General features: G+C 33.3%; 1 protein-coding gene across 10 annotated transcripts in view; it reads right to left on the bottom strand.

The window, feature by feature from the left end:
- Positions 1-13949, bottom strand: part of LOC100577517 — a 193184-nt gene that overhangs the window by 59369 nt on the left and 119866 nt on the right. For all 10 annotated transcript variants that reach the window (XR_003304871.1, XM_026441305.1, XM_026441306.1 and 7 more), the window contains 2 exons: positions 10593-10636; positions 6986-7076 (listed from right to left, as the gene is read on the bottom strand). Coding sequence is in view for 9 of the 10 variants with exons in the window: in XM_026441305.1 (XP_026297090.1) it covers positions 6986-7076; positions 10593-10636 (135 nt within the window). In the remaining variant the exon portion in view is untranslated. The remainder of the gene's footprint in view (positions 1-6985; positions 7077-10592; positions 10637-13949) is intronic.

Below are 13949 nucleotides of genomic sequence, written 5' to 3' on the forward strand. Positions count from 1 at the left end.
AACTCGGTTTCCATCAACTTTTCGAGGTTCTTCATCATCGATCGCCTTCGAGCTTTTGTTTCCGGTTCGACTCGGCGGGACAATGCACTTCTTGGACCGCGGAGCTCCAAGGACCACGACGTTACATAACAATCAAGAGTAAAAAAAGGAGAGAGAGAGAGAGAAAAAAAAATCGTCGAACATCGAACATATACAGGGATCACAGACAGACGGGGTCGAGATTTCTAAAGAGGGTTGAAAATTCGAGCAGATTCGAGGATGGACGGATAACTTCGTGGATTGAGGATAATTCCATCCTCCTCGAATCTTACTTATATATGGGAGAAAAAAAAATAATAATAAAAAAAAATTTACTATCGAGTGCAAACTCATTTGGAAATTTTGATGAAATTTTTGAGAAATGTTCTTGAATTATTATTTTTATTAAATTATTAACGTTGAATGCGATTGTGAGATCATTATTATCATTTTCGATCCGATGTTTATTATGTGAAAAATAATTTTTAAATAGTAAGTCTCGAGAATTTTATTTCTCAAATGTATTTGCACCCTAATTTCAAGTCCATCCGCATCGATTGCGCTAGACTTCACACAGAACACATACGCGATTAGATCGAGCGAAAATCGATATGTACTTTTCATTAGTCGAACTTTGTTTGGCATTGAGAGAAAATTGAACGTTGGGAAATTATAGTTTCTATAGAGTTATTTCTCCAAGTATTGGAGATTCGATACACAAATTCCCATGTTTTGTAGGATAAAACGTGTGTTAAATTAATGTTGTAATTGATGTATCTCATTATTTAACTCGATTTTATTCCCTCTCTTAAATGAATATATTATTTAATGATAATTAATAAAATATTATTATTAATAATTAATAATAACATTTAGTAATTATTTTTAAATGTATATTTTGTATCAATATAATGAAATAATAAAAAATTCTTGAACAATGGCAGATTCAAGATTTTAATTGACTTTTAAGTTAAATTGAAACTGAATTACGTTGATTTTGTTTGCACATTTGTGTAGAATAACAGGAGAAGAAGCATTTAAATTAAAAAATATAATAGAGTGTAATAATAAATATAAATATAAAAAGTAAGATTTAAATGGAATTATAATTTTTTCTTCCTTTTTTCATTTACTATTTTTTGCCCAAATCGTTAAATATATTCTGTTCCTTTTTTTTATCCTTGTAAATTCATGAGCAAATGGCATATAAAATTTAGCCAACATCGAGGGATTTTATCTTGGTTTTCCACAAATGCAAAATTCTCCCTTGCATTTTCTTTATTCGAGACATAACGGTTAAGTATTAATATTACCCTTGACGCATAAGAAGTTGAGGCACGCATTTGCATGGTTCAAATAATCAATTATGAATGATGCAGAGATAACTTTCCTCAAAGTCATCTTTTTTTAGAAATTGTCGTAACGTCTTGCTTCACTCGCAGTATAAAAAATTTCAAGTGTTATTATCTAGAGAATAAATTATTTAATAAAAAGAAGCGAATTATTTATAAAATTTAAAAAAAGATGAAAGCACCTTAAATTTTTAAAATAAAATTTTAGATTTGAAAAAATTCGTTATTATTTTATTGACTTTAATTTTGACTGAAATTCTAATTCGTATAAATGAATAAATACATAAGTATGATTAGTTAATAGTCATGTGGCGCTTCACTAATCACCACACTATCATCATCATAATTTCAAACCTTCATTAATTTATATTATACATTTTAATATTTATAACGATAGAAATTGACTTCAAACGGCAATAAAAAAAAAAAAGAAAATTCAACACGTGTCAAGAAAATGTCAAAAACCAATTTCACAATTTAAATAATTAAAATAATTAAAATAATTTAAATCTGACCGAGTTACTTTGTCCCGTCTCGTGCCATATTTCCTTTTTCAAAAAGCCACATACGAGAAACGTAAATAATTACAGTAATTGAGTAATGAGTTTTTTTTTTCTTTTTTTTTTTTTTCTTTTTCTCAAAGTCAAATAAATATTTCTGCTTTTAATAAACGAATAACGATCGGGTCGCGCTTTTAAAAGTTTCGTTTAAGTTGCCATGTGAACACGCAAAGCTTTTCAGGACTAGCAATGGCGCGTGTGACGTAAGCTCGCCGTTTTTTGAACGTCCTCTCGAGCACGCAGGTAATTACATGCCAGGCACCGCGTTGGATACAGAATCTCGTTCGAGCATTTCCACGCTCGGTTTTCCTCGCAATTAATATGTTTTTTTATGACACGGAATCCCATTCTCGAGAAATTTCTATATAATTTTCCCCTTGTGTCGGATGGAATGAATTATATAAATAAAAATTATTACGAATTGTTACAAGAAGAATTTTTCAAGAATATATCGTGTATCGTGGTGATTTTTGAAATAATTTATTCGTGAAATATAATTTCAATATGGAACGAAAGAATGTTTTCTTCATGTTCGAGTAATATCTAAAATTTTATATTGAAAAGTTAAAAATTCGTAAATTAAAGAAATACTTTTTTTGAGAGAGAAATTAACAAATGTTTGATCATTTGAAATGACGATGGAATAATTTATTTGAATAATAGTTTGTTTATTATGTTTATTTCATACGCCCAATCCTATTTTGAAAAAGCTTTGCGTGAAATGTTCAATATTTAATTCTTAACAAAGATTTTTTTAAAATTAGGACTTTGTTATTTTACGTTCGAATAAAATTGTATCCAATTACATTTTATTATTAATTTCAATTGCATACACAGAGTTTCGTAGCATATAAATTTGACATTTTTATTTTTCGACAAACATTTATTTTTGAAATCGCTTCAGGGAATTTTTATATTTGTCGTATGTGACTCTTTTTCTTTTTTTTTTTTAATATTTAAATCCTGTTTTATATCATTTAGCAAAATTTTAAATTTATTGTAATATCGAAAAAGAATTTTAATTCGAAGAGTAATATTTATTTATTCGAAGGGGAATCGTTTAAAGAAATATTCGAGGCAGAAAAATCGATTTTCTAAGAAAGAATTCCGTAATTTCTTTTGCATAATATTATCGAAAAATATATATAGAACATCCTTGATTCTCGAAACTATTTATCACTGTCAGCGATATCTTTTTTTTTTTTGTTGGAAAAATCCATTTAAATTGCGTGCCTCTGAATTTGCTTGACTATTTGTTTATTTATATTTCTGCGAATTGAATCAGATATACAATTAGAAGAAATAATATAAGAAATATAGTGAGTTGTAAATATAAAATTCTATTTCTTCAAGAAATCGATTCAACGAGATTAATGTTTGAAAGTAATACTATTCTGTTATAACTGTTCGTGGTTATAACTAAAACATGATAATATGATCTTTTCGAAAATTGAATTTTCGTTATATTTTATTCAAACAAGATGTAGATGCAACAAAATATATATATACATATTTTATATAAATTATTGAATTTCTTTTTTACAAGATAAGATAAAAATCTCAAGAATATATTAAACTTTACAGTCTTATCATGTGCTTTTTCAATTTGAACAATATACCAACAAAATTTAAAAAGATATTGATTTATCGTAACATAATCTATATGATTACCTACCACTTTTATTCTAAAATTATTATTTATTATACGAATTAACGATTGATTCATTCAATAAAAAATATCACAAATATTTATATTCTATTATAAATTCTTCAAAGAAAAAGAACAAGTTGCTCTTTCTAACTAACTCGTCCTAATATCATAGAATATCATGCCTTAAAATTCATAATTTCCATTCAATTTCCTCAAAATTTGCCAGAATTTTCCCTCGATCCATTATTGAATGTTGGATAAGGCAAGGAAGGCTGCGTTTTCACGAAACACGCGATACGCGAGTGTTTGCAGCCGTTTTCTTAGTTTTCTCACATGCGGGCGCCATTTTGTGCCCGCTAGACGCGTCACGTGACGACTCGATCATGAAATGGTGGCGCAATCGTGAACAGAGATCCAGATCCGTCAACGAAATCGGATGGATCGGATGAAAAAGAATCGTTTGTAGCACGAATTCGTGTCAGACACGCGTTTCACGATTCCCTTTAATGACGTTCAACGATTTACGGAGAAATCGTGTACGAATCACGACGATGGTTTGGCAAATGTTACTCTAGATTTATCGCATTGTAAAAGCAACCAGGAAATTTATTGGTAGCGTCAATATAGTTTGGCTTTCGAAATATCGGATTGAGAAATTATGGGTGAAAATAGACGAGACAATGGAAGATCTTCGCGGGATATGTCTTTTTTAGATTGGCGGTCATTTATCCTCTTGTAAATTATTGGAGTGTTTTATAAATTCAATCGTTCTAATATAAATTCTTAAACTCTAAATTTTAATACTCGAAATTTCGATATCTATTTGTTGAAATTCTTTTGATGTACAGAAATATTAAATTTGATTTGGAGATTTTGAATTCTCAATAAATTGGATAAATCTTTAACGATTTTTAACTTGAAAATATACTTCTTTTTAAAATCGACGATCCATGAATCGCGAGAATTTTACAAAGAAATTAAAATTAATTGAAATAGATGCCAGAAATTGTTCACAAATATCGATGAAATCCCCCATCATGAGCAACAGGTACGAATCCCTGAATGTATGAACGTTGCGTCACCATTTCACAGCAAATCCCGATAGCAAGGAAGACAAAAACATTATTCGTCGCCCGTTTTATATATATATATCTATCTTCGATAGAAAGTTTGATAACGTCGAACGAGCATACTCTGCAAAGCACTAGTAACTGGAGTATACAAATAGCCGGGCTGTTCACGGACGATTTTCGATAAATCTTTCTTATCTCGAATTAATCCCCCTCCAAAAAAACGTTCCAAACGTTCTTCTCCTCCCCCTATCCACTTTTATTTTCTTACTCAACTCTAACCCTTCGAGGAGAAACCCTTGAAAGTTCGTTCGAGAATCGAACGGTCACGCCTCGTTTAAGAAATGGCGGCCGATTTATTGCGAAACGTCATCCGTGAACGGCCCCTCTGGAAGAATCTTGGGTTATCGAGAAACGAGACGTAACACCGAAACGCAGTACACGCAATCAGATTGCACGACGAGGAGGGATCGGTTTTCGATGTGTTCGTGTCGTCTTCGAGAGAGAAAGAAAGAGGACGATTTTTTCTTTTTCTTTTTTCCTTTTTCTATCGTTGTTATATATATTTTTCTCGAGAGTTACGACACACTTCTCGATCGCTATCGTTCTTTTTTTCTTTTTTTTAAAGAGCAAACGTCTCTCGAAGGCGGCACGAACAGGCGTATAACAGATATCGATCTCGCGACAGAAACAGCCTCACGTTGTTCGACATCGTCGTCGTCGTTTTGCGGGAATGGAAGCACGAACGAGATGGAATTGATGAGTATCAATGTGCGAGGTAATGCAAGGTGGAATTATTTATGGGGATGGGTTAGAGAGAGGCTCGTGAGGGTATTTTGTGTTATTCAATTTTGAAAGAGGAAGAGGTTGGAATTGAGAAAGGAAAGAAATTCGTGTACGAGGTAAGGGATGATTAGGTAATTGAGAAGCGTTGGTCACAAGAAGCTTTCAGTTACGTGTTGATCATGGTCGTCGTGTTACTTCGTTGTGAAATAACGTGTCGATTGAATAATCTTAATGTATCGTTATAAAAACTTTGTTTATATCGTATTTTATAAATTTTAATTGTCGTTTTTCTATTGTAAAATTTAAGAATGAAAAATATTAAAAGACGAAATTTGTTTAAATTGTTAGAATGATAAAAATGAAATTATGCAATGGGCATATGGAATGATGGAACGATATGAATAAAAGTAATCATTTTTAATTAGAATACAATATTCGAGATCTTTTATTGGAGTGAATAAATTGCAAATATTGTTGGTTTCCTTCCAACTTTTTTAACGTTGAAACAAGCTTAAAGAATTTAATTGGTGGAAAATAGTCAGAAAAAGAAACGATTCTAGATTAAAACCACAGTAAAGATTGAAGGTAAAATAATTGCTATGAAAAGAACGAGCAGACATAGCACAAGGTTAATTAATTTCCATCGTGGAATCAAGAAAGAATCTTCTCTGAATACGTAAAAATACAGAATCGATTTACATGAAAATTTGCAATTTTTGCACAGTTATTGTAATTATTGTAATCCATTCCATTATTTTTCATTGAAATTTTACACAGAAAGTTGTTAAAAATTCGAATTATTTTACATTCAATTATTCACATATGTTTAAAAGAATATTTAATTGAATTAAATATTCAATCAAAGTCAACGAATGATGTTGATCCAATGCGAATTGAAATGCGAAAAGTGGAAAGTGACACAGATTCTGATTTCACTTTCGCAAAGTTTGCGATGAAATGAGCGAAATTTTTAATGGGGAAACTTTTTCCACGACTTTTCGTGACACCGATTTCCATCCGAATAAAAATTTTCAAATTCCAACTATGCTCGACAATGTAAGATTCTACGTATCCACAAAATGCCAATTTAATTCATTGTATTATACATTAATTCCAAATTCCATAAATTTAACACGATTTCCTATTTTTAACAAATAATCCCATCGATTCCATACTATTACTTTCAATTATTAATTCAACGCAGTTTACGATTTTCATCTCTCGAAACGATATTAAAATAATCTTAATCTTGTAAACTCGATCGTATCTCGAAATCATTTGCGTATCCCGCCGCAAATAATTATTCTTCTCAATCGACACGTTACGAATAAAATAACAATTTATTCGAGACGACCATGATCAAGAGCGAATATCGACACGAGACGACGTCGACGACGAACGAGTTGATATGGCCACCGTCGCCACCGTCTGTTCTTCATTTCCACGAATATGGGCGGCCAGGACGTAACGGCGTCCCGTATACGTGTTATACATATCCATATATGCATGAGGAACGTTGGCCAGGTAAATGGACAATTGATTACGTACCAGCTCGGAGACCAATGGCACCGATTTTCGGCGCGGCCGAATGTCCGGCATACTGTCGATGTTGCTGTAGAAAGGATTGTCCCCCGGATGCCTGCAACAGAAAATTCATTGGAGATTACGTTGCGTTTAACCACGATTGAAATTTAGGAGAACCTTTCGTTCCAACGTTTGTGTAAAAATGAAATCGAGATTGGATTTGATAGGTCAAGTAGGAATATATTGATGATAGAATTTTGTAAATAATGGAATTAGTACGTAGATTATACAGCAATTGAAAGTTATACTGTTAGAATTGAAAATGAATTACAGTGATAATATGAAGATAGTATTGTATTTTATTTATTTAAAAAGAGATTTTTTTCATAAAATGTTTACGCGTAAAATATGAATATTTATTGTAAATTTACGAATTCATTATTATTATTAACAGGAATAAAAAAAAGCTTTGTTGAAATATCGATGGAAATGGAAATGTTCTCCTGTTTTAAGAATCTTTTTTTACACGATCGTTAAACCTGTTCGAACCTTTCCACGATTGATACACGATCGAGGAACGATTGCGTGACGATAAATACATCCGATCGTAATAAATCTTTGCCGAGTTAGGTGGACGAATCAGATTAGGGGAGGGCTAATCGAACTTTTCGATTAAACGGAGAATTTCCGTCATTGAAGACGAGCCACTTAACCGATCAGAACTTTTAAGGAACCCTTAAACTCGCCTCCTCCTACTTATTCGATCCTCTTTTCTCATTATCATCAAAGAAGCCTTCTCAACCTTTTATCGAAGTTGAAACGAATTCCGGAAATTAATGGAATATTTATCTTTCGTAATAAAAGAATTTGAGAAGAGAGAAATCGAGCAAGAAATTATCAATTAACAATTATAAGAATATCAAAGGATATTGTATAAACGGAGGATTCGGGTCATCGATTATGATTTATGTAACTTAAGAATCTTTTCAATTGTTAAAATTTGATAAATTAATTACTACACAGAATAGATTCTTGATTTTTTTAAACTCTATCTTTTAAACTCTCTATTATAAACTCTCCAATTGTAATATTATAATTAAGAGAGTGTTATAGATTGAAAAGATTTTTCCATCTGATTACAAACACGAGAACTGGTAGAAATTAAGATTTATCGTTTCGCTTAAACCATGACCTAAATTCACGAGTCTCTATTTAATTGTATCGATTTCGTTGGGAAATTTATCATTCAATCAAATTACATGGCTTCGTTAAGCAACGTGTAATGTAATCTGTCACTTCGAGACAGTTTCTCTCATTATCTTTTTTCTTTTCCCTTCATTTTTTCATTCAGAAAAACACGCGAGTACCTTTATATCAAATACACTAAAATTTTTCCAAATTTCTCAAGGTGATTATCGCAACAAAGAATTCTTTAAAGTATTAAAATGTTAAAACGTTATTTTCACGTATATTTAATTTCATACAGTAAATTCACAAATGAATAAGCAGTGTAAATATATTATTTTATAAAATCTCGGTACAATCAAGTAATCAGATTCATAATATTGAAAATTTTCTTAAATAATAATCAAATGATTTCTTTTTATATTTTAATAACAGCTTAACAATTTTTTTTTAAATTGAATTACAATGAACATTGTAACAAATCTTGTTTTATTTCAAGTGCAACACTTGCACAATTTTGCACAATTTTTATTAAGCTTAAGAATTACAATTGTTGCAATCACCATTGATTTTTCCACGATTTTTTAACCGATCTAATGATTCGTCAATTTTTCTTTTTTCCCTTTTTTCGAAAGAAGGATAATCCCCATAAAATCCAATGAAAACGAGTTGCAGCAATTTAATTATCCAGCAATAAATTTCCTATATATATATATATCGAAGAATTGATCGTTGTTATACCAGTTTAATCAGCAATTCCACGTGCTCGTAACGCGATCGACTAAACGTTGAACAAAGAGACGGTCGACTTTTACGACAAAAGTATCAATACAAATGGGGGGGCCTTGGCTTTCAAACCGGATACACACAGGCAGAAAGAATCGATTTATCGCTTCGCGATTAATTTTTTTATCGGAAAACTGATTGAGATAAAACGAATAAATAATTATACGAGTAACGATATGTGACCTGTAAATTTTAAAATTTGATTCGAATCAATTCAATAGAATTAATCGCGCCGATGAAAGTAAATAAAATCGAGATATTTATGGAAATGTTATGGTTGGAAACATTTTAAAATAATTAATCTTAAAAAGGTCGAGAAGAGAAGAGCAATAGACGAGTTCTTTTCTTTTGGAGGCGATATCTTGGGGAAAGAAATCGAGGAAAGAAATTGTCTTTGAACCGAGATTATCGATTACGCCGGAAGCCAGAGGTCGGAATTGCAACGATTAAGTGGCACTTTCAGCGTTGACCCTCTTTTAAGAGGCTTGTCACTCGATGAACATCTTGGTTTTTATGTCAACCGGTGTCTGGATCAAGAGCTAAGCTTTGTTGTATCGAATGGATAAAGAAAAGGATATCGTTCTTGGTGAATGAAATAGCCGATGGAACGGTTTGTTTCTGTAATTGGAATTGAAATTAAATATTTACCGAGATTGGAAATATTTGTAATTCGATAATGAATACGATGAATGAAAGTAATCGAAGGATTATTATTGTTAAAAATGTAATTCTAAGAATTAAGCGAAGAATAATTTTTTAATAATTTAAATACAATCGTATTTAAGGTGAATACTTTTTATATTTTTACAAGAAAAAACTACACAAATGGAAGAAATCAAATCAATTACGTTTCATTTTACCACTAAAAAGGAAAGAGAATCCGACAGAAAATCTGTCAATTTTCCTATCAACGGGAGAGAATTTTGATAGAAACGTATCGACAGGATTTTTATAACATCTTTTTCCCCGATTTCTTTCTCGACCAAATGAGAAATGAAAGTCATGGAATTTTATCCCTTCTCCTAGAGAGAATTTCGACCAATATCTCTGGCAACGAATTGTCTTCAAATTCTTTCTATCGAATCTAACCTTATGACTTATTTTCACGAAAAAGGGACAGAAGAGAATTTCGAAATCTTCTCAGAACGACGTAAGGACCGTACGAATGCGAGCTATGGATGCAGGATTCACAGTTATTCCCTACAAAAATTTCTTCCCCTACTTTTCCTCGAATTCCTCGAAAATTTTTCCAACGATCTACATTGAAAATGTAATTTTCCAAGTTCCAAAATGAAAGTTCTCTTCGAAGAATTGCGTAATTTCCGATATAATCTCGCGCGTTCACGTTTATCACACGTAATTTTTATCTCCTGTACACATCCTACATGATGAAAATAAAAATGCAGAATAATTTGGACCATCTATATTTCTAATCTAATCAAATATTAAATTAAAATTCAATCTTTGTTACAATCATCGCAAGAAGAAGACCATCGCTATGTCTTTTCATTGACAAAAAAAATATTCTAATCACATAAATACACACACACACAGAGGAAATGGATTTTAGAAAATATTTGCAGAGAAGAGAGAAAGGGGTAAAAGTAGCACGAACACGTGGTGTTAATTACACCACGTTGATCGATATTCTCGTACTCACCCGTTGCCCCGTCCACCGGACTCGCCTCCAGTTCCGCTCCCGTTCTAACAAACAAAAAAACAAGTTTATTAAGAAACAAGCCTAGTAACAGTTCGAAAAAACCAAGGGGAGGACGCGCGTTCGCGCGAACGACGGCGCAGGCGTACGAAAAAATATTGTACACAGTCTTTGGAAACGCGTGGCCATCGAAGAACAGAGAAAGAGAGCTCTTTTCAAAAAGAGGGGGAAAAAAAAAGAACGAAATTCAAATTCTGTAAACCTCTTTCTCTCACGACTCTCTCATCTTCCCGCTCTCCCTGGTTAAAAAAAAGCTCCATTGGCTCGTGAAGGATATTGTGCGACCAAAGTGAATTAAAAGAGACGAGGATCGAACGCTTCTTCCCCCCTCGTTTTCCATGGCCACGCACGCACAATGCTTTGCCCTGTACACAAATCAGTCTCTTTTCGTCTTTTGCTTAAATATAATAAAGAAAAAGCTTCGATGGAACAGAGAATCGAGCGTTGATCGGGGATCCGAGAGGAAGAGGGCGCGACCTTCCCTTCGAGTTAGGCAGAAAAAGGGAAGAGAGATTTCCTCGCCGTCTCCTTCCAACCTTCGATTCGACCTTTGACTCGTATATATTAAAATCCTTCTTCGTTGCCATCTTCGTTCCTCCTCCATCCTTGTGGATTGAAAACTCTTCGTCTCCTTCGATGCATCCAAAACTTTCTTCAAATCTCCTCGCCTCTTCTCCAAACAATCACACCATCCTAATTTCCTTCTCGCAGAACTCGAAGCTACGGATGACGTTCCCTTTAATCAAAAGTTGAAGGAACGATTCCCCTCCTTCCTTGTCTCTTCTCTTTCTCTCTCTTATCCTTAGTCTCTTTATCTTTCATTGTTCGATTATCCTCCTCTATCCATCCGTTCGAACCATCACGAGCGGAGGATTCGATAATTTGTTCGAAATTTTCGAAATCTGCAAGTCTCTGTGTAACCGCTTCTTCCTCTCGACCTTCCCCCTCCCCCTCACCGTCTCTCTTCCCGCCACACGCTTTTCGCACACGCTCGCCTGCGCCTCATCTGCCCATCCGTCTCGTTCGCCCGGTGTCGCACGGAGGAATGGAAGATTGGAGACAGATTGGTGGTAACAGCCCGTATAAATATAATTATCACGTACAATAATACGTTCGTAAATTTCTGTCACGATAGAGACGATACAATATAAACTTATGGATAGCAAGTTAACAAGTATTATTATTTAGAGTTTAGAGCCGCAGGTATCTTCTTCTTCTTATTATTATTATTCTTCTTCTTCTTCGTCCCTCTTTTCTCTCCTCGCTTTGCTCCTCTTTTTTTTTCTTATTCGACCACGTTCCACGCTTTTCTCCGCTATTTACCTCCTGTCCACCTCCTCCATTATTACTGCCCTAATTCTCACTCGTTTCGCGTGAACAGTCTTTTTCCGCGGAAAAAGGGGGGTTTTTTTTCCACCCTCGGAGAAGCTTATTTAGACAACACTGGAGCACGACGATTTTTTTTATTTCGTTATTTTCGACCCTTCTCTCTTTCTTTCTTTCTTTCGCTTGCCCGCTTTATTTTGTTTTGTCGTTCAACCACCAAGTGCCACGCCTTCGAGAGCACGTCTTCTCCGACGCGAGAATCATTTCGATTTCTTTTTCTTTTTTTTTTTTATAACGAGTTTTTCGTCGAAACGAAAGGAGAGTGTTTCTTTTTCTTGCCGTTGTAAAAAAGTCGAGTAGCAAAAATAGGAAGCGAATTTTAGAATCTTTTCTCTTTTCTCGTGATATTGAATGGAATGGAGTATACTGGGATGTATGGAGGAAATTGGAATGGAATGACGTGGAAAACGAGATTGATTTATAAATGATCGAATTGAAACGATGGATGATATCGCGTATATATAAAAATGTGTCGAGCCTTCGTGCTTTTTTTTCCAAGAGTTGGAATGAAAGGTCGCATAAAAGAATTTTTGCACCTTTATAGGTAACGTGATGAAGCTTGAAAACGTGATAAGCTTGAAACACGTTAGCTAGCGAATTTTATTATAGGAACAAAAATTAACGGAGAATTTTCACGACAACAGATATTTAAAGTATAAAATTTTTGTAAGAAATTTTTTTAATTTATTAGCACAAAAAGAAAAAGAAAATTATCGAAAGATCTAAATTCCACCAATCTTTAACTCATAAAAGATACAGAATTGATTTGAACTATTTCTTTAATGCACAAATAATAATCCCAAAATATGCAATAATACTTCCAAATAACTTGTCAATTATTTCAACGAGCAACATTATCCCTCTCTCTTTCTTAAATCTGCAAACCTTCAACCCCTTCTCTGAACAAAGTTTCCAACTATCAAGACGGAGGAGCAGCGCGTGGAAATGCGATAAAGGGGTAGGGGAGGGGGAGAAGGAAACAAAGCCTTGTTTCGAAAGGGATAGGAAGGAGCATCCACGGATTCATCCCCCGTCAGAGAGACGCAGACTCGAAGGCATGTCGATTACAACCGAGTAGTCTACTTATTATAACGCGTGTTATAACCTACGTGGAATAGCATCGTCGCATCCGCGAGTAGTTATAATTCTGAAAAAGCGTTTTACTTAACAACGAAAATACTCGTGTACTTATTACACATCGCTAACAAGTTTCCTTTTTTTTTTTTCCCTTTTTTCTTTTTAACCTATTTTTTTACTCATTTTAGGCCTTAACAAACGTATCCCAAACCCTCTCCTCTTTCTTCTTTTTTTCTTTTATGGCGTTCTCACGGATCGAAGGACCGCCAAACTAAATTTTCATCCTAGATCGAGGAATCTCGATAAAATGATTTCTCTTCCTCTTCTTTTTTCCTTTCCCCTTCGTCGATCGAAAGATAGAGTGTATCCCCCCCTCCCTCCCCTTTTTAATCTTTTTTTTCCCCCCGATTTTATTACTCCTCCTCGTCCTTAGAGATACGAAAAAATGGTTTAGAAAAATGGCAAACGACATCGATGATGATATGAGAAATATGTGCGCGATAAAACGTGATGTGAAAACGCCTGGAAGGACACTGCGACGAATTTTAATTTTAACGCTCGAGGAACATGAATATTGACTAATTTATTAATATATCGTTTTATTTATTTATTTATTTATTTTTTTTTTCTTTTTTTTTCGGCGATATTTCGTTGGTCAAGGTAGATGCACTATCGGCTAAAAGTCTGGTGCTTTTTGATCCTTTCGATATAAATTTACGTGTTTTTCCAACATAATAATAATAATAATAATAATAATAATAATAATAATAATAATAATTCGAGAGATTCTTGTATTAAAAAAAAAAAAACTTTTTATAACGATTTGATAGATTCGCG

This window comes from Apis mellifera, linkage group LG6 (assembly GCF_003254395.2).
Source record: "Apis mellifera strain DH4 linkage group LG6, Amel_HAv3.1, whole genome shotgun sequence".
NCBI classification, from domain to species: domain Eukaryota; kingdom Metazoa; phylum Arthropoda; class Insecta; order Hymenoptera; family Apidae; genus Apis; species Apis mellifera.